The sequence below is a fragment of the Bacidia gigantensis genome (genome assembly GCF_019456465.1).
Source record: "Bacidia gigantensis strain McMullin 20006 chromosome Unknown contig_244, whole genome shotgun sequence".
Classification (NCBI taxonomy): domain Eukaryota; kingdom Fungi; phylum Ascomycota; class Lecanoromycetes; order Lecanorales; family Ramalinaceae; genus Bacidia; species Bacidia gigantensis.
In genome coordinates, this window is record NW_025408600.1 from 839,126 (window position 1) to 859,613 (window position 20,488).

Consider the following 20,488-nt stretch of genomic DNA (forward strand, 5'->3'; position numbering starts at 1 on the left):
AGATATACGCTCGACACCTCGTGCCTCCTGATAGCAGTGAAAGTCGCCCTGAACGCCATGCAACAGACATGAAAGCGTAGAATGCAGTGTCTCAGGCAAGAACCGTTACCCTTCAACAAGTGTAGTGCCCGTTCGTTGAGAGTCTCCCTTGCCCGAAGTCCCAAGGAGTTCCAGTGACCGTCGAGCCAAAGCAACCACTTCACCTTCCCCGTCTTCCCCCTCGTCGTCGGACTCAACATTTCTTTCCGATATCGCTTTGATCATTTTCAAAACATCTTCTGCCTCTGATATATGACTCGCCAAATTCGGGTCCTCCGCTTCAAGCAATTGCAACAACGTCCAGATCGCGATGTGTTGGAATGTAGGATCTCCGCTGTCCAAGAAGCGATATAAGTAGCCATGTATGCCGCCATTAGGCTCTGACCAGTTCTTGAGGAAGACCGAATAATCGCCTACTTTGGAGGATAAATTGCCAAGCGCTGCTGCGCTATTGCCTTGCACTTCAATCGAGTCGGAAGTCGTCAGAGGGATCAACACATCGAACACCCCCAAGTTCAACAGATCCTTTTTCAAATCATCGCTCAATGCAAGGACAGCAATTGCAGCTGTCATCTCCGACTGCACGCTTTGGGGTACCTGCAGCACAAGGTCCTTACATTTCTGAACTGCACCGGCGTCAAGTACGAGCTGTTTGTTCCGGTCCGAGCTGGCAGCTAGATTTCGAAGAGTGGAAATGGCGTGACACTGAATCTCTTCATTGTCTGTTGAGCCAAGGAGCTCTACCAAAGGCTTCAAGAAGCCTGCGTCTATGATCGGAGACTCATTCATAGGGTGTATGGAGATATTGCGAATGCAGGCGACTGCAGAAAGTATCAGGGGGAGATAGGCTGATTCAAGAAGATGGAGGAGCGGCGGCAAGCCTTTGACTTTGACAACCTCGAGCTGGTACTTTTCATCTGATGCCAAATTACGAAGTGCTAAGGCTGCTTGGCATTGCACTTTCGGTGATGACGACTCCATCAGATTTACAAGCGACTGTACCAGGCGAGGTTCGCTTTGGGCCAGACGTTTGCGGTTGCCTGCATCTACTGCTATATTGCTAAGTGCTGTGGTACAGTAGTACTGCACGTCCACGTCAGGAGAGGAAAGAAGCTGAACAAGAACAGGTATTGCACCAGCGTTGACAAGCTGTTGCCGATTGTCATCTATAAGATTGGTCAGCGTGGACGTTCTATTGACAAGCTAGGGTTGACTGACCTGAGTGTGTCATATTAAGTAGAGCTCCTGTAGCGTTTCTCTGTACTCTCATGTCTTTCGATTTTGCTAGCCGTGTCAAAGGACCCAACGCCCCTGATCTTGCAATCTTAGCTTTATTGTCTTCATGGGTCGCTAAATTGGTGATGCATCCAACCGCGTTGCATTGAACCTCGACATTTGACGACATCATCTGCCGTATCAAAGGTGACAATCCGCCCAGCTGAACGATCGCAACCTTGTTCTCGGCTACGGTCTTTAGCATAGACTCATGATTTCTCTTATGTGTAGACGCACTATTGACCGCCAGATTTCCTAATGCGGCACTCGCGGCCCGTTGCACTTCTATGTCTGGGCTCTGTAGGAGGACTATGATGGGCTCGAGCGTGTCCTGATCGACTTCCCTAACATCTAGAACAGACATGTCAGCAGAGTCTCGGCAGCGCATTTCTTTCACTCTTGCCCACCTCGTTCCGTGATCTCAGCAAACGTTAAGCTTGCGCTGCGTTGGAGGTCGACATTTTCGGAATAAACGAGGGTACTCAAGGATCGGAGAGGGTCGCCGCTGAAGAAATCCGTTTCTCCTCTCTAGACCATTATCAGCAAATAGAGAGGGAGATGGGGATAAGTGCTATACATTCTCAAGGTACTGCAGCAAGTCTGCAACTGCTTCCCGCTCATTGTCAGCGAGCGCCGGCTCATAGGTGCCATCCCTCGGCCTCCCTAGCTCATGGTTATTACATTTCTGAAAGCAAGAAAGCTACAGCCATACCCTTGCAGCATGACAAGCAAAAGCCCATATTGGCTTGTTGAGGTGCCGGCTTCGAGGACAGCCAGGAGCTGGTCTTCGTGATAAGTCAGGCGCTTTGCATGGCTATGATGCGATTGCAGACTTCTCGACAGCATGGATTCATAAGCATATCAGGTTGGGAAGTTAGCTGTAAGAGTAGCACATTCGGTATGAAGATCATCTGGTCATTGACAGTGCTTTCCGAATTTAGCAACCTCCCAGGGTTCAGTGTTAGCGCGGTCTCCGAACCCCACGAAATTTCACCAAGCAAAACGAGTTCACGCGCTCAACTATAAGTTGATACGAAATGACAGGCAGCTGGATCTTGAATCACATGTGGTCATGAAAATCAATTGCGTAGACTTTTTTGACATTCCTTCAGTTCTTGTCAACTACCGTAAAATCATTAATGGTATCTTACAAACAAATGGCTGCCTGAGCAAGGTATATAGGCTGAGCCAAAACGCGAAGAAATCAGGAACCCCGTCATCACCTCATACACGCCTTTTCTTGCACGAGCTCGCTCATCGCAGGACCAAGTATGAGCATGCAAGCTCGTCGCATACCAAGCATCGCATACGCTTATCATCCGGTCATCAAAAATGCTCAAATTCAGATTATCACGCGCTCTGCGATCCCTTCCTCGCTTGTATCGTGGTCAATGGTGCACTTGAGCAACGCCTCCAGGGCGTGGTCGTCGTTTGCCAACTGCTTGTCATGTTCCGTGAGGGCCGATAATGGATCCGACGAGTCACTTGTATCAATACTGCCAGCTCGACTATGCCCATCAAATGATTTCACAGGGCTATGTCTAGACCAAGACTGCTGATGATGTGAAGACAAGTCGTGCGCAGGATCTTTCATGAATCGTTGAATCTCCGAGCAATCACAGCCAATATGTTGACCACACTGGGTTTTAAGGTAGAAAACCTCCTGGCTGAGTGAGTCAATCATGGTGTGCAAGTCACTATTATCCTTCTGTAAATCTCTCGCACGAGTTTCTAGATTCTGGGTCCATTCCTTCTTCTTCTGACGGCATTTAGAGGCAGCAATTCGGTTTCGCTCCAAGAATTTGGATCGGCGAACTTCACCAGGATTATTGGGATCTGGAGGCGACTGCTTGGAGTTGCGAGAAGTATATTTGCGAGTACGCTTTGGTACGGCAGGTGTTGTTGGCGCATTCCCTGACGCAGAACTTGTGGACAGCTGGCTCTCCTTGGACGAAGTCGACTTTTTTGATCCTTGCTCTTGCTGTTTTAGCTGCTCTTGCAGTTGACGGTCGAAGATACCGTCATCATCAATATCGGGTGGAGTCACTTGGCCATACTGTGTTCGGAAGGATAGGTCGGATTGCAAGTTGATCAAGGGGTTTGGAGGAACGTTGCTCTGATAATCGAACGACCAATTCTTAGGAGACATGGTATCGGAACTGATTGGGGATAGAGGTTGCTGTGGGTTGAATTCGCGCGCCCAAGTGGGCAATTCGGATGTATCAGCCGTGAGGAAAGGGTCTTGGAATGCAGATGGGTTGGTTGAAGGGTCGACGCTATAGAACGAGGCATTCTCGGTTTTGATACGATCGATTGACTGGTCCTGCAATGGCTTTGCGATCTGCTGGCTGTCGACCAGACGTTTGTTGGTAGATCCGGTGCCAAACGCCTTGAAGAAGTTGTCATTGGTTGTGATACTCGAAGTTGTGGAACTCATCCTGTCGTCAGGTGGCAAAATTGAGAGTCAAGTGAGAACGCAAAGGGCGATAAAGGGCGGGGTGAGTAGTCGGTCGTGATAGAGATGAATGTCGCGAATGTAGTTGTGGTGTTTATGAAGCTATGGTGGCAAATCTGGAATAGACTGTGGCTTTGCGGAGTGCGGAGCGGGGCTGCTACATTTAAAGGGTCTTACCTCTCAGCGGGCGATTTTCGACCCGCGCTGTGTTAAGGGACTGGATCGTGCATATCAAATCGTACCGGGCCAATTGAATTCACGAAGGGTCTAATCAGGGCAAAAGCTTGAACTTCTGCAACAGGGCATTGATCGCATCGAACAGATCGAAGACGTAGGGTGTATTATCCGAAGCGGAAGACGCACCACCAATTCTCTCCAAAGGGAGAGTTAGGATGTCGAAATAGGCAGTCTTTGGAGGGGTGAGAAACCCCACGTGCCGTGAAGAGCGACACTAGTGCAAGCCCTCCAATGCATTTGTGCATCGTAGGCTTTCAACAGCAAGCAGAGTATACGAATACTGGTTGACTCTTGCACTACTCGCCAGGAAGGACTCACCACCACGTAAGCGTGGAAATCTTTTGACTTTGGCTTACCCACCCGTGGTCGGCTTCTTTTGCCCATATCCACGGAATGGTGATTGCAATTATTCGGCACGAAGAATGCACTATTACTGTCAAGACGATTGTCCTGCAATTTCAATTTTGCATCTTTCAAGTAGAGACCTCCAGATAAACCCGGATATTCAAGAACTTTTTCATACTAAGGTACAATAATTAACATATATATAGAAAATTTTATAATTTTATAATTCATTTATTATATTAAGAATGGTAATATAAGTCAAATTAATTGAGTGTTGTTTGAAAGTTGAGATACTTAAAGATCTATTTCGAGCCTTTCCTAAGAAGGTTAGAAATGTGATTCATTTCAAAAAGCCCTTAGTAGGCCTTTCAATCGCCGGGTATCTACCCGTGGGCCTCCCAGGCCTCCACATTTTGCAGATGTACCGGTGCGGGCGAGGGTTTTGCATCTCTGAGTATCTTCACAAGGTCACATGCTTCATTAGACCGTATGAAAATAAGGATGAGTCGGTGCGACACCGGCCTGCTATGACCGGCATCTGGAATTCGGCAGCAAACTTAGCCAGAAGCTGGAAATAACGTAAAAATGATAATGGCAAAGTTGTTCGTGTAACAATCTTATGAGCCGTACCAGAAGCCGGCTCAAGCCACGACAGCCCAGACCACGCATCTATAGATGGCGTGGAACCCTGCATACAATTCCGCGTTCCTGAATCGAGATCCGTCAGGTAGAGAAGTGTGGCTAACTGGCTACTGTTGGCCAATCATGCTCCCGCATAGCTGTCCAGAGACCCTTGAAGATGGGCTTGGGCCAATTGATGGCCTTGTCTTCAGCAGAAGTCAATCAGGATGCGTACCGGATAGTGCACCGCGGGGTATCAGGAAACTTGCTCTTCTAGCCTGGACCCCTATTTGCAGGGACCGAATGAGCCACACCCTCAGACGTGGGTACTGGTGGGAAGCCCCTCCCTCTTCTACACAGGCTCTGATTATTTGCGTTGGACGTGGGGAATAATTCGACATGTTTCATTGCTCCTCCCGCCAACGTAGGCCTGTGTTTGGACTGTCAGAACAACACCTCTTCAGGATCTCATTCACTTTTTCTCGCAGTCCAAGTTTGTGATTGTATTTGCCTAGTAGATGGCTAATCAATGCTTCCTTTGACATACTCCCTGATTTGACGAGCACCGCCACTTCTTCGTCCCTTGGCAGAGCGAGCGAATGCGGATAGCTTCTGTAGTCTCCAGTATTGAACAGTTCCAGTTTCTTCCCGCCTTCTTGCGGTTGGAGCATTTCTTCTATACGCTGCTCGCTGACCTCTTGAAGCGTTGGTGGTTCCCACACTGGCTTAGCGGCTGGCTTGCGAATCAAACGAGCGGACACCCCTTGGGTGAAATCAGGGTGTGCCATGAATTTGCCCGCTAATTCATACTCACGCTGGAATGTTTCGGCAATACTCCAGTCTTTTCCGAGCTGTTGCAGGCGAAGTGCCACGCGGAGAGATGTAGGCGAGCGTTCTGAAAGTGCCTGAAGTGTATCGTCTGCCCATGTCCTCACAACGCGAGGCACACCCCGTCGGATCTCTTTGCGCACAGCGGCAATGATTTCTTCGACGCTGCCTTGACTGAAGCAACGATCTACTGCTCTCCGTAGCTCGCTTACGAACATTCCATACCTTTCAAATGGTAGACCCGTGTCGAATTCTGCTATTGTTGCATTGATGATCTCAAGTCGAGTGTCAAGGCTGTCGAAGTCTTTGAATTGGAGCTCTGCCAGGCGAGCTGTAAGGTTCGGAAGGGTGGACGAGTCAATGTAATGGGTGGCAATGCCGGCAAAGTATACGTCGACGCCTCTCAGATGTTTCGAGGTCAGAGCAAGATAGGCCCCAATGCTACCCTCCAGTCGCGAGAGGAAGAAGCTTCCGCCGACGTCGGGAAAGAAGCCAATATTAGTCTCAGGCATAGCGAATATTGTCCGCTCGGTAGCTATTCGAATTGGGGCATGTACGCTAAGGCCAACACCACCACCCATGGTGATGCCGTCCATGTAGGCAATGTATGGTTTTGGATAGGTGGCAATAAGATGGTCCAATTGATATTCCAGCGCAAAGTAATCGTGACTCTGGCGTTGGCCTTCAGGTCCCTTTATGTTCAGCTCTGCAAGCGCTGCAACGTCCCCCCCTGCGCAGAAAGGCTTCTTCCCAGTGGGGGAACCTCTCACGGCAGCGCCTGAAATTAGAATGATGTTCGCAAGGTCTGATTTCGTCCATTCAAGTAAACGTGATATTATTTTTTGCGCCATCGATGCATTGAGAGAATTCATCTTTCCAGGCCGGTTGAGCTCGATGGTCCGGACGCCATAATGCGTATTGAATAGAACATCAGATGGGCTTTCGCCTGGGACCTGCTTGTCAATCATAGGACCGTCTTCGATTGTGATTTTCTAACATTCTCAGCATCACTATCAGCATTCTTTGGAGCGGTTGACGCGTACCTTTGATGAATGGGTCGAGAATGAAGGGTTGATGATTTTCGCTCTCAGGGGCATTTTACTGGCACGAGGACTTGAATACCGATTCAGCGAAGACGGCTTGAGTAAGCCTGGCCGCAAAAACATTAAGGGAAAGATGTTTCGGGTCATCACTGCAGCGAATGAACGTTGTACCGTCACGCCAAAAAAGGTGTTGTCTGGAGAGTTTTCCACCTCGGCTACCCGCGGCCAGATGAAGACCGCGATTGTGGGCACATTATATAGACAGGAAGATATATAGAACACCTTTATTTATGTTTATAAGATTTCTATGCATCTCCTGCAGTATTCCTTCACTTGTCTTGCAGCTCCACCCTCTATGGGCTAGCCCTCTAATCCCCAAACCGGCCCGAACAATTATCCTAATCAGCACATCTTGCTAGTCAAGCAACGTCGACGCTGACCACTGCTGCAGGGCACTTGAGTATCCCGCGTGCTTTCGTGAAATCACTCTTTATGAAAGAGCATACCATTCATCTGTCTTATGTCGTCTTTGCGTGCAAGTTCTCCCATAGCAGTCAGCCTGGCGGATACGTATATGCGCAGAGGATGTACAGCTGCAAGGCCAGCATGCAAGACGCTCTCCCAGTATTAAGCTCTACGACTTCTAGATTTGACGGTAAGATGAGATAGTGTCAAATTACGTTGTAGGTGCCGACTCGCGTGCCATGCCCTAGGAATCCCAGAATCTTTGGAAGGCTATTCATAAATGGCGGTAGCTACCATAGTATTGAGATCGCTGGAATGATTTTTCAGAATCGAATCTAAAGCTCGTTTTTCAATGATGAGTCGTCCAAGGGATAGTAGATCTTTCACGTCAACGTTGACTTCTGGCAATGCTAATCCAGGCTTTCTATCACGCGCCCCTTCACCGGGTTTCATTGCCTCGGTTAGGTTGTCCATCGGTCTCCTCGTGATAACCAGCGGCTTTCCCAGTTGGTTCCATTCAATGATCTTATCCATCAGTCTCGGTCCTGTCACATCCTCGTCATCGAACTTTTGAACAACGATCAGTTCCCCTTTCTTGTAGCGGTAGCTTAACGCCGTCCTCCAGGCCAGATCATAAATCTTTCTAGGTAGCTTAGAAGAGAAGTCTCGTGGTTTAGGGCCGAAGGCAGAAGCGCCGCCCCTCAACATAGGACTCGTTTTACTTCCTAGGCGAGCCATTCCCAGTCCTTTCTGCTGTCTCAGTTTTCGATGACTTCCATGTATCTCATCTCTCCACTTCGTATTTGCAGTTCCTTGACGAGCATTGTCGGCTTCAAACACGACAGCTCGCTGAAGAATGTCTCTTCGGACAGGTAGATTTAGGTGATTCTCGGGGTAGGAGGCAAAGCGCAAGGGCTCAAATTCAGGAAAGCTGTAGACTGTGACTGGGACCTCCTTCACAGGAGGCTGGCGTCGAAGCATTGGCGGGGACATGTCACTGTACTGTACATTCTGCGGCATTCGGGTTTTTGTTGCCATTGGTCTCGAGAGACGAGGGGCTAGGCACCTCTGCAAGTCTTTAGCATCTCAGCAACGGGTTAGAGAGGATGGATACTAACCATGAGAGGGTCTCCAATCATGTAAGTCGATCGCGAAGCCTTCTGTAACGCTCGAACAGAGTGTTGTAGCGTTTGACTCTCCATTGTCGTCGCGAAATTTATATGTGCACAGAGTAACATGAATAATGAAGAATAGCATACGAGACATTATTGAAAGAGTCACTGCCAAGAGATTTTTCTCAAAGCAAGCGTTTGAAACTTTTCTTGCTACACATCGATAATGAATTCGCACAGATTGCCTCGGCCGGCATACAGATGCTTGAGAGAGATCTGTAGCCCTCCAAGTAGTCAGACTCGTTACGAAAGGACATTTACATCAACGTCCCGCCAATGCAATGAACCTTCAGCCACTACAATCAAAAGCCCCTACTACCCTCCCTCCCCCATTGAACTCAACCCCAATACAGCCGCCAGCCCTCGACAGGAGAGGAAGCTCATCCGAGAACAACATGTTTACCCCATTGGTTCGCGTCGGCGCCGTGCCGCCATGCTCTCCAGCGACAACGTACCATTTGAACAAATGCCCTATCAATGCTTCCAAGAAGCGCGCAAAGTCCTCGCTGCAGACCGCGAAGAAAAGCTTGTCCAGATAGCTGAGCAGAGAAGGCGGATTGCAAAATGGCAAGCAGCCCCCGCTCAAACCCAGAGGGAGGAGGGAAGTAAGAAAGGACGATTAGTTGCTATGCAGAAGCATTTAGAGGATCTGAAAATTCTTGCGGATATTAATGATCCGGTCATTAGGAAGAGATTTGAGGATGGGATGGGTAGGTTGCCTCCTTCATTTGATCTTGACCCATTCTATCTTCAGAGGCTTACCTTTGTACGGTCAGGCGACATGGACCGACCCATCTACCGCTACCTTGCAGACCGCAAATGGCGCTCCTACGACCGAAAGCTTCTCATGCAAAGAATCGAGCAACACCACCTCGTCCCTGACATCCTCCCCCACCTCAACCCTACTGCCTCCGTCTCGATCGGCTTCGGACGCCGAAACGTCCAGCCCGGCCAATTCGTCGGCTCTGTTATCAGCAAACTCCCCCTCCATTTAAATATTCAGGTTTTCGACAAAGGACTCCGCCTTGTCACAATTGCGGTCGTCGACCCGGATGTGCCAGACGTCGCGAACGATTCATTCACCTCGCGCTGTCATTATCTGGCTGTCAATATTCCTCTCTCGCCTACGAACCGTTCAGTGCCCCTACGCAGCCTGAATGAGGAGAAGCATATTGTACAGTCTTGGCTCCCACCATTTGCACAGAAGGGCGCACCATACCATCGTCTGGCTGTCATAGTGCTCCAACAGAACGGGGAGAGTGCGATGGATGTCAAGGATCTGAGGAAGTGGCAGACGAAGAGAGAGGGTTGGAGATTGAAGCAATTGTTGACTCATCATAAGGAACTGTTACCGGTAGGGGCTGGGCTGTTCAGGACGAGGTGGGATGAGGGGACGGATGGGGTTATGGAGAGGGCTGGGCTGGCGGGTGTGAACATGGAGTTTTTGAGGAAAAAGGGAGAGAAGAACGTATACAAGAAGAAGGATGGTGCAAGATATAGGTAGTCTCAGACGGCGCAAGAGGCAAGAGAGGGGCAATAATGTGTATAATGTACAATTGACTTCAATTGTGCGTGGAGACTATCATTATTCATGGATCCCCGTCACAATCCGTAAATTTTCATGCAAGTCTTCATTCTATATACAAATCATAATCATACATGGCGGGAAATATTATATAGAGTCGTTATGGTGGCAGAGACTTATCTTTTTCCTTTTTCTTGGCCAAGTGGCTTTTCAATGCACCGAGCCACTCAGCCAATGCGTCTTCACTCGGAGCGCAGAAGCGATAACTTCTGTCTGCAGTGATGATCTGCATACAGTGCTTTTTGCTTTTTGATATTGGATCGATCTCCACAGCACTGATGACAGTGGTCAGAGGTAGGATGAGGTTCGCAGCATACTCCTATTGGCGCCCTGTGAGCATTAAGAAGCCAAAGGAAGCGACGCAGTATTGTACATACCTCGTCATTCTTGTAGAAGGCTAAGTGCTTTGGCCTTAGAACAACCCAAGTGCGCTTCCATTGCCTCACACCACCTTTAGACTTTAGATAGAGGAGATAGCCGTGCCATATCACTCGTTCCTCGTCTTGGTGCTCCGCCTGTAGACCACTAGTCTGGCTTGCTTTTCGCGCCGTCTGCTGATCTAGAGGTGTTGTGTATGGTGTCTGATGGTGTACGACGGGTGGCTGTCGCAGCTTTTTGCTCATTAGCGAGCCAAAAGTACTAGGCTGCTGAAAGCTCTGTGGTGGCGTGTCCGAGAAGTCGGAGTAGGGGCCAATCTCATCGCCCGAGTAGTCCTGGAAGGCGGCTGAGGGACGACGAATGCCGGGAATCTTTACCCCGTCGCGTGTGGTTGTGGAAAGACGTGATGAAGGCTCAGGCGACGATGAACCTATCCGATCACTTTCGAACCTGTCGTTGCCGAGTGGATCGATCTGTGGTGTTTGAGAGTATGTCGGACTAGCAACGAGCAGCTCTTTTTCCTCTTCGTCTATCCTCGCCTCTTGCTTTATCAATTCAACCCAAGACCGAGCTTCGGCAGCTGATTGCGCTTGGAGGTGCCAATTACGCGAAGGAGAGAAGAGACCGAAAAGATGCTCTCGTCGACCCTTAGGGTCTTTAAGATATGTGACGGCGGTTAAGTCGGACAAGGCTAGCTGCTTTAGCAGCCGTTCCTCCGTTCGGCTCTTGTAGAGCGAGATGAGGTTGGGGCGAAGAACAAGGTGGAAAGATTTCCACTGCTATTGGAGGTCTTCAGTTGAGTAATCGGACGTATTAGACATATCAAGGAACGTCTACCTTCGTTTTCCTTGTGCGCTTGTGTACCTCCCCATTTTTAATGACTCTGTCAAAGGCGAAGCTGCCATTTTGGTTCACTGGGGAGAAGGTATCGAGGCTGAGGTGACCACTGCGCACAGCTGATTGTGGAGGAAGTGTGACTGGGGGTGGTACTAGGTGCTTGGGAGGTATGGTGGTCTGCTTGGTGCTTGCGAGGTCAGGAGGCAGCGAAACTTGAGTTGGGGACACAACTTCAGCCATGGCTTGCTCGCCGTTGTCGGATCAATATATTGCATGCATGAATGGTCTGCAAGCGTGGATGCAGTGCTGACCTGCGGGTGGAGCGTGGATCGGAGGGTGAGACGGAATAATGGTTGATCCGTCAATTGTATGGATTTCGGAGGATTCCCCCACAAATTGCAAATCCCCCGAAAGCGGTTAGCGTCCGCATTGATTAGCGTACCGTTTTGGTTTGTTTATCAAAATCATCTGACGAAGTGAAGGTCGCGCCCTCAGCAAGCTATCGTCTTTGCGTTCACGCCTGAATGAAGCCCTAGCGTCACCATTGTACAGCGTGTCATGTCTCATATCCATGCAATTGGTATGCTTGCATTTGCAGAATCACGACAGGACACGAAAACAACTCGGGGGACCTGGAAGGCCTCTCACCGATGCGTGCTTGGACCCCGTGCAAAGTTCCTATGGGCGAATGGCTTCAAGGACATGCTCACCTATCGCATCATGAATGTCTCTTCTTCTGCTGCCGGCGGCAATCACACGCTGGGGCTCGAGGGCTCGAAGACACAATGAGCAGGCCGAGTGCCCAGCCCCTTGAGACTGACCCTTTCATCGTGGGCCAACTTGCTTACCGATCGGAGCTCTTGCTTTGGACGTCTTCCAAATGACAACCGACGGCTATTCACGTCACGAACGCCTGTTCACGCTCCTTCTTGACGTTGGCAGCTCGCATGTGACTATCCGCCGCGATTGCGTTATCCAGAAGGAAATCGTGACATTTGGGCATTTTAGCAATGTGCATGATGCATCATTAGTGTTGGAACCCAAGCTTTTGACCGCAAGGCTGATCCATCCACCCCGTTCGTGAAGGAACCCACGAGGACACGTGCAGAACGGTTCGAATGGGCTTCTAGAAAGCCTTGGCAGTGACGCAAGCAAGCTGGCCCTCGTCTGTGTTTCGCTGCCTCACTCCAAATGCATCCTCCCTAGGACCTGTGGGACTGGCTTGCATCAGGGTGTGCGTCAAGGCCTACGCCAAGTCAAGCACTAGATCTCCCCGGTTCGCACCCAACCGTTCGCTAGATCTCCAGGCGCACCCGTAGGCGTGGTTGGAGCTGTTCAGAGCAAGATGCGCGGAGAGCGCCGAAGCAGATCTAAAGCAACGAACGATTGTTGATTATCTCCATTCGGTGACGGCCACGAAGTAATCTGTCTGACTCAATTCACCTTCGACACGCCAGGTGAAGCTCTATTGTCCATCTACCACCGCTTAGCAACGGATGGCTTGAAGAGCAGCCCACTGTCAGTCCTAGTACTGCTGCACGACATCGTGTCACCGTCCCAAACCCTTTTTACTCTGCGAAGCAGCACCGTTGTCCGCTTGTCCACTGGCTCTCACCGAGCATTGGGACATCAAAAATGGGAAGGAGCTAATTGAATCACGAGATTGCTCGCAGAGAGCGATCACAGCATCAATGCTTGGAAATGTTTCACAGGGCCGGGCGTGGATTGTCTGCCCAACAAGTCGGGCGGTCGTCAGGGCATGAGCCAAAGCCAGTGGTTGGAATGCCGGTTCGTTTGCACTGTTCGCGTCTGCAACGCAATTCAGTTCAATTAGCAGACCGCCTCTAAGCGACTTGTGACCTTCTGGCTGTATGCACCCGTTGTCTGCCTGTTTAGGCTTGGCTCCAGCCTTGTTGACCCTCTTATAGGTCTGCCCACCAAGAGCCTTGCACCTTTTCCATCCTTCATACCGATGTCCATTTAAAGCTCTCAGTACTTCTCCACCAGCACATCTCACCTCTTCCAGCATTTTTTCACTCCTGCAATCTGCCCTGTCTGCTTCATTCCTTCGTTGTTCTCGTATATGCTCAATTTGACTTTGATTGCATTATATCCGTTGCTTCTGCCATGTCGTACACTTCCTACCAAAGACAATCGGGCTCAGAGTTCAGCACCATTACCGACCAGATCGACCCTTATGCCCGTGAGCGTGGTTGCGATCGAGAATGCGGCGGCAGACATGACTTTGAGGATGACGACGAGTTACAGGCTATGTATGTTCATCATCCTGCTCCATGCCAAGGTCATACTCACGGCGCATCTCAGTGACGTACCAAACCTTCGTCCCATGGCGGACCTACGAGACTACCCACCCTCTAGGGCGTACGAGGACTACCCAGACATCTGGCAGAGTCCTCAAGGCTCGTCGTCTCCAATTCCGATACCACATCGTCCAAACCAGGCTGATCTGAACAACATATCCGGCCTCTCGGTATCATTTGGAAACGTATGACCCTATCCATTCTCTGGAGTCTCCTTTGCTGACTGCTTCGGCTAGCTGAACTCCTCCCAAGGCTTCAATGCCTACCCCTGGGTGGATGAGTCCGACATGGCTGGGTCAGCTGCCCACAGCAGCGACCACGATGCTTCTTCACACATGTGGTCGCCCAGACTGCCAATGCACGGGTTCCAGGACCTTGAATCTACAGCTACAAGCGACCACGATTCCTTCGACAACGACGCGCTCGATGAGCAGGAACGTATGAAGAGCCAGGATCCCAATATTGCAGGTGAGGGCAGTGTTGTGGAAGCAGGCGTCCGTATGGATTATATGGAGCTTGAAGACATGCTTTCTCACAGTGTACCTGTCGAATCCACGCTAGGGCAAAATCATTATCACTCATCCTACACCATGTCCCCTCATCATGATAATAACTTCGCTGCCCTTGGAGACCAATTCGTTGCTATGTCAAATACAAGTATCGGTGCACAGTACGATACGTCTGCTCCTGCTGTTCCAAGCGGACTTTACGTCCCAACAATTAGAGCAAATGGAGGTGCACGAAGAATCAGCTGGGCGGAGCCTCATGACATCGTTGATCGACGTTCGAGCGAGAAATGGCAAGGGGATATAGCCGGCTCTTTCCCACCTACCAAAGGGCACTTTACCCCTATGACGAAGCCTCCAACAAGCCCTAAGAAGGGCAACGCGTCACAACAAATCACCAAGGCAAGGCTAAGGGGCTCGATGTCCCAATCAAGGGTTTCCGATGTACCTGTCAATCGTAAGACTAGCAAAGGGAGAAGACGAAGCTCGGGCTCCGTTTGCAGTGTTCAAGCTCCGAACAGACCGCTTGGATCCATACCGGAGGGTATGGAAATGGATACACGTGAAGAAATTGCCATCATTGATCTGGACGTAGATCCAGTCCTGCCTGCATCATTAGATGCAAAACCAAACCGGAAAAGGCCATACACTTCGGAGCAGAAAGAGAAGGTCAATTGGAACAGAAAGAACGCGCAGAATTGCATCAATTGCGTTAGCAACAAGACGGGCTGCGACCAACGATCTTATCCGTGCGGTAGATGTGAGAAAGCAAGGAAAGGCATTCCATGCGTGGTAGCGCGGTGGCTTGAGTATTTCGACAAAGTCCCCTCCAATGGCACGTTCCACTTGACCTTGTCGACTGCGACTTCAGGACGCCCTCTTCAAGCAATCATCCAAATTCCTGACACATTCCCCCTGCCTGCTCTTCTTCAGTTCTTGTGTCCTCTGCGTGGTCGCTACCACATTCGAGTGGAACATGTGAATTCCCAGTCTTACTTAATAGATGCAGGTGAATGCTATACCCGATTGTCTCAGAAGATTGCTCGTATGAGCAAGCAGAAGCAGGATCTTGAGCTCGGTGACTTCTTTGATAGCGACAAGTCGATGGGAAAATCGGCTGCATCTGACTGGTCGCAAGTAGTCATCCCTCCAAAAGAAATGACAGACGTGGAGCGGCTCATCCATTGGACCCTCATGCCAAGTCGAGCAACCTATCGCTTGGTACCAGTATCTGGTGTCTCGCCACACCAATATCTAAATATAAATGATTCGAGGCAGCTCAAGTATGCTGCCATGTTGAATCGCCTTGTCCTTCGAGCGGTGGAGAAATTGGGGCACGCTCAGCTGCAGAGTCAATGTATGTCTTTGCCTCAGACGACTGGAAAGGTGGATACCGCGACGCTGAATAGTCAGATGCACAGCACAACCTGTGTGTTGCGTCTTCGATATTCATTTTTACTTGCCCATGAACCTTCTACCTTCGGCCAACCTTTCGATCATTCTAATGCAGTGAGCCATTTAAGGAAAATGTTGAGAGTGCTCTATTACTGGTGTTTCAAGACCGCAGAGGCAGCAGCAAAGCGCGGCAATTTTTCCGGTAGCGAGTTTGCAGATGGCCAGAATTACCTCGTCGTCGACAACAGACGAATCATGGATCCACTACCTGATATCGAGAACGACGATGGTTTCGATGCTTGGCTGGACCAAGGTCGTCATGTATTACAGGGGGCAGGCCTCGGTGCGAATCACTACATCAGTGATAACGCCTTTGGCAGCTCCACTTATGGACAACAGTATCCCAGCAGCGACCACCATCATTTCCCTCAGAGCTGGATAGCTCATAGCAACTTCTTCTGAGGATGACTTCTGCAAGTCATTTGGTGCAAGCAACAATCCCCACAAGTAAATAAATTTGACTAAGTGAGTATCGGACAAGCTCTCGGGCAACAGCAGCTCTGCGCACACTGCAGCAGACACACTACAGAAGGAAGCATAACGAGGAAACGACACAATGAGAATAGAAGGATGAGCGCAAGCTCTTTATAGTAACGCCTCCGCAATACGATCAGAACGGCACCCACGATACCGTCGGCTAGATCATCAGCTTCAATGACCGGAATGACTTACAAATACCCCGATGCTCGACATGATGCCGAAGAGCATCCTTTTTCTACTATGCTACTGTATCGCCACGGTCGCTTTAAATTTGTATAGCGTTCGAGTTGTTCCTTTCAGCAATGTTCTTACTCTTGATGATTTTTACCCTACCACGACGCTGAATGACAAGACTGATGTAGTAGTGAATTCACGACTTATGATTCCCGAACATGTCTGAGTAGCTATATTCGAGAGACATGAACGATCTACAATATCCAGATTCATAGCCGCTTTGTTGGCCATTCTGACCTACTGCTTCCACGCAATACCTTTCTGCACACCCGCTCCACGCCCCTCATCTGATCTTACGAAGCGTTCTGCGCGTCTTCTTACGTAGGCCCCTATTTGAAAATGCACACGAGCCCACCTAAATATCACAAGAGGTCGTTCCTAGTTTTCGTATCATTCCACTTCACTCTGACGAGTCTTCATGTCACCCTCTCACTTCTTCAGCGTCTTCTGCTTCTCACCCTCTTTAACAACCCTTTCACCCTTGACAATCAGACCCTTCCTCCTCCTCACCCTATCTAAAAGAACCTTGCTCCAGCGCTCCCGATCTCCCTTCTCCCCGAAATCCTCCAACTCCTCCTCACTCCTAGGCACCCAGTAGGGGTCTTCATCCAGCACCTCAAACCCGTGATACAGCAGCTGCGGCTGTGCCCCCCGGACGTACTCTTCATGAGTTCACCGGCAATATTGAAGGAGGTGGCGAGTGGGAGGAGCGCTGTGATGCTGTAGAAGGGTGTGCCTTCAGCCATTGATTCGGAAGTTATGGTCGCGTGCAGGCGGGATAGGGTGCTGTAGGTGCGGCCAAGAACGTCTGGGTGCGTTTGGATTGTGCAGGAGTAGTAGGAGAGCATGAGCCGCGGGGACCAGGAGAGGAAGGAGGTGTGGATTGCTGAGGTGGTTAGTTTGAGGATTTCGCCTGTCAGGCGGCCGATGTTGGGGTCTTTGTTTGCTGTTGAAGGTGCTGATGGTGTTGCGTGGGGTACGTATGAGATGTCTGTGTTGTTGGCGTCAATGCTTGGAGTTATTGTGGTGTATGGGAGGTTGTCAGAGGAGGAATTGATGGTGAGGGATTCGAGGAAGACTGCTATGCCTTGAATTGGCTCGTGGCACATTGGGCCTTGGGCCGTGGCTAGCTGGAATGCGTAGGAGACTTTGTCCGAGAGCTCGCGAGGATGAATGAGATCTCTATTGGCAGCTTTGGTGTCGAGATGCTGAGGCCGATTTTGGGTGTCGTTTTCTCGAAGGCTGAAAGAATTAGCATCAGAGTCTACCCCTTGTGGGAGAAAGGCGTCATACAATCGTTGGCATGTGCCCTCTGGTGTTGCATCCACCAGGATATTTGGACCAATTCTTCTTGGCCCAAACGCTGCGATCTTATCAACCACATTATTCCACATACCATTCTCTGCGTTTGCTTCGGCGAATGCGGTACGTAGCTTCTCTCGAAATTCCAAGACGGAAACAAAATCTACATTGACTTCAGCACTCTCGTTCTCTTGTTCGAGTTCCTCGTCGCTCTCGTCCTGATGCTCGGCTGCAGAAGCCTGACGCTTTTCTTGCTGGGCTTTTTGTTCTGCATACAGGCGCCTGATTGAGGCTACATTCTTCTCCAGAAACGTTGTCACCGAGACTGGGAGTGGTACTGTCCGCAGCCGTAAGGTAATTTGCCTTGAATTTGTATCACTGATAATCGTGCCCCTTGGGAGATCTTTGTCCTTGAGTGGCGTCATCTCCGCACTGCTGGCTATTGTTTCACGATATGGCACAATCGGCTCGCCAGCCTGAATGTCGCATCTTGCGAACCTTTCTCGAAGATCCTTGAGGCATCTCTCGAGATGCAACTCGCCAGCGGTCAAGATGACATGCTCACCGCTGCTCAAAAGCTCATACCTCGCGCAAGGGTCGCTCTGTTCCAGCAATTTCATACCCTGAATCATCTTGTCTAGATCCGCTGGATTGACAGGTTCCAGGGCGACTCGAACAATGGGCTGAGTACCCATGCTGAGCCCAGCCAGATTGACGGCACCTTCAAGCTTGCTGCATAAAGTAGCAGACTTCAGTACAAGACCCTCCAGCCCAGCTATGCCACAAACGACACCGGGAGGCACAGATGTGAGTATCTCGAGGCCTCGTCCCATCATCAGATAAAGCCCAGTCACGGCCACTCTCTGTGGCTTGGGTGCTGCATGAGGATTATTTGGAGAAAATTTAGGAGGTAGGACATAAATAGAGTCCCCTACAGAGAGCGAACCCGAGTATGTTCTTGCAAAACCAACAAGATGTTCTGGGTCCTCTTCTTCATCAACGACCGAGCCGTTCAACGCCATGCCTTCTAAAGGTTCCGAGATATCTTCAACGCCATGATCAGCACCAGCACCAGCACCAGCATTCATCATTAATTGCGTTTTCTGTATTTCCATGCGCTTCTTTCGGGCCAGGTCACGGGCTTCTTCTCCAGTCATACCTTGTCCAGCCCTTTTTTTATATTTTGGCAATTCACTTTCACGTACAGCGACCATCTTACTGATATAGGCGACGAAAGGACCATCGAGGGTCGCTTTTGAATTGATCATAGCATCTCGTATTTGTGGATCGACAGCTGACGCCCCTGGCGACACATCAATTAGGGATGGTAGTCTTTCTGCTTGGGATACTCGTGGTCCAGGAAGATACTCAATAGCGGAAACGAGAACAGCAGTCGACACCGGTAACCATGAAGAAAAGACATTTGTCAGAATAGCGCGATTATCTTTCGAGCGGAGAACATGAGAAGGGATTTTCAATGAAAGAGAGGTTGTAATCTTTTCAAGCAATGTTGGATCACCTCTTTCAGTAGTGCCACTCATGGTAGCATTGTAAACAGCCCATATGCTGTCAAGCACAAGCTGCACAAACATTGGTTTCAGTGCTCGGCCTTTTAGATGCTTAGAACCAAGAACCCTCCTCGTCTTTGGCTCGAGATAGTAGTCTCCCCATAGCACCTTCTCCAAAACAGACCTCTTGATACCCAACTTCTTCTCGTACATAGATGCGAATTGCCTGACCGTGAAAGCCCAGCCGTCAACAGCACTGCTGAAGATGACATTATTCTTCTCGGGAGAGAAATAAAGGTCCTCATCGCCTTTCTCCTCAAACTCTCCAGTGGTACTACTTGGAGCAATACTCTCCATATCACCAGCTAGCGCAGCCCTCTTCTCTGTTGCTTCTGCGGCCTTTTGTTCGATCTTTTCTCGCCACTGCAGATCTTCTTCCATTCGCTCACCTTGGAAAAACGTACCTATGACAGCATTGACTTGCTCTATTAATTTCGAGAGGTGGGAGTATGACTCTGCCGCACTCAATCGGAGCTCCGTGATCAGGCGATCTACTTTGTTGATCACGAGTACTGGTCTTAACTTTTCGGTCCACGTCTGACGGAGAACAGTGACGGTCTGACTACAGACACCTTCTACCGCATCAACAAGCACTAGAGCGCCGTCGCAGAGCCTCGAAGCTGTGGAAACCTCACTGCTGAAGTCGACATGCCCAGGCGAATCAATCAGATTGATCAGATACTCCTTCTCGACAGGGGGTGTGTCAGGAGCGGAGCGACGTAGCATCGAAAAATACAAAGAGATAGCGGACGACTCCATTGTGATGCCTCGCAGCTGCTCGTCAGGGCGAGAATCAAGGTATCGTATCTTACCCGCCATCTTAGGAGATATGATGCCATTTGTGGCAATAAGAGCGTCTGTAAGGGAGGTTTTCCCATGATCCTACCTCTGTTATTTCTGTGCATAAGTGGTGCTTCGTCCGCTCGACTTACGACGTGTGCAAGGATACAGACCTAGAAGCCCCGGTCGTATAAGGTGATGAATAATTTCATGGTTACGGATTGACTTACGTTTCTAATATCATCCGCCTTTTGTTGAAGAGCTATGAGCTTTTCCAGACCGATGACTGGCATTTTAAACAAGCACAGACATACCTTGATCAAAAGTTATATGTATATAAATCTCGAAATGAGACTGACAATTTTGTCAGGGCATGAGTCAGCGGACATGCGAAAATGCGCAGGAGCTTTCCGCCTTCGCTGGACGATAAAGGTATTTCATTCATTGCGGAGAACTTGTTCCTGTTTGCACAGTAGGTCTTAATTTGGACCTTATTGTTACACAGTTATCTAATTCCGGTGACACAACGCCTCATGCTATGACCTCAAGCCCAGTCCGGTGC

The 20,488-nt window shown here is 49.7% G+C and overlaps 7 protein-coding genes across 7 annotated transcripts; 2 read left to right on the plus strand and 5 right to left on the minus strand.

Moving 5' to 3' along the window:
* Window positions 1-105: 105 nt before the first annotated feature.
* Window positions 106-2,054, minus strand: VAC8 (Vacuolar protein 8; the record flags this gene model as incomplete). Its single annotated transcript, XM_044813410.1, has 6 exons — window positions 106-1,205; window positions 1,258-1,503; window positions 1,552-1,665; window positions 1,722-1,842; window positions 1,892-1,977; window positions 2,027-2,054. 6 exons carry the CDS (start codon window positions 2,052-2,054, stop codon window positions 106-108), a joined length of 1,695 nt encoding a protein of 564 aa, XP_044669688.1.
* Window positions 2,055-2,656: 602 nt separating this feature from the next.
* Window positions 2,657-3,751, minus strand: KY384_004908 (uncharacterized protein; the record flags this gene model as incomplete). Its single annotated transcript, XM_044813411.1, has 1 exon — window positions 2,657-3,751. One exon carries the CDS (start codon window positions 3,749-3,751, stop codon window positions 2,657-2,659), a length of 1,095 nt encoding a protein of 364 aa, XP_044669689.1.
* Window positions 3,752-5,376: 1,625 nt separating this feature from the next.
* KY384_004909 (uncharacterized protein) lies at window positions 5,377-6,897 on the minus strand (the record flags this gene model as incomplete). Its single annotated transcript, XM_044813412.1, has 2 exons — window positions 5,377-6,792; window positions 6,844-6,897. 2 exons carry the CDS (start codon window positions 6,895-6,897, stop codon window positions 5,377-5,379), a joined length of 1,470 nt encoding a protein of 489 aa, XP_044669690.1.
* A 681-nt stretch (window positions 6,898-7,578) lies between these two features.
* KY384_004910 (uncharacterized protein) lies at window positions 7,579-8,510 on the minus strand (the record flags this gene model as incomplete). The annotated part of the gene is made up of 2 exons (XM_044813413.1): window positions 7,579-8,376; window positions 8,427-8,510. 2 exons carry the CDS (start codon window positions 8,508-8,510, stop codon window positions 7,579-7,581), a joined length of 882 nt encoding a protein of 293 aa, XP_044669691.1.
* A 436-nt stretch (window positions 8,511-8,946) lies between these two features.
* KY384_004911 (uncharacterized protein) lies at window positions 8,947-9,984 on the plus strand (the record flags this gene model as incomplete). The annotated part of the gene is made up of 1 exon (XM_044813414.1): window positions 8,947-9,984. The coding sequence occupies one exon, from the start codon at window positions 8,947-8,949 to the stop codon at window positions 9,982-9,984; it is 1,038 nt and encodes a 345-aa protein (XP_044669692.1).
* A 3,423-nt stretch (window positions 9,985-13,407) lies between these two features.
* Window positions 13,408-15,964, plus strand: KY384_004912 (uncharacterized protein; the record flags this gene model as incomplete). Its single annotated transcript, XM_044813415.1, has 3 exons — window positions 13,408-13,553; window positions 13,606-13,771; window positions 13,838-15,964. The coding sequence occupies 3 exons, from the start codon at window positions 13,408-13,410 to the stop codon at window positions 15,962-15,964; spliced, it is 2,439 nt and encodes an 812-aa protein (XP_044669693.1).
* A 741-nt stretch (window positions 15,965-16,705) lies between these two features.
* Window positions 16,706-20,219, minus strand: KY384_004913 (uncharacterized protein; the record flags this gene model as incomplete). Its single annotated transcript, XM_044813416.1, has 5 exons — window positions 16,706-16,878; window positions 16,938-17,518; window positions 17,570-20,028; window positions 20,079-20,099; window positions 20,157-20,219. 5 exons carry the CDS (start codon window positions 20,217-20,219, stop codon window positions 16,706-16,708), a joined length of 3,297 nt encoding a protein of 1,098 aa, XP_044669694.1.
* Between the last annotated feature and the right edge of the window lie 269 nt (window positions 20,220-20,488).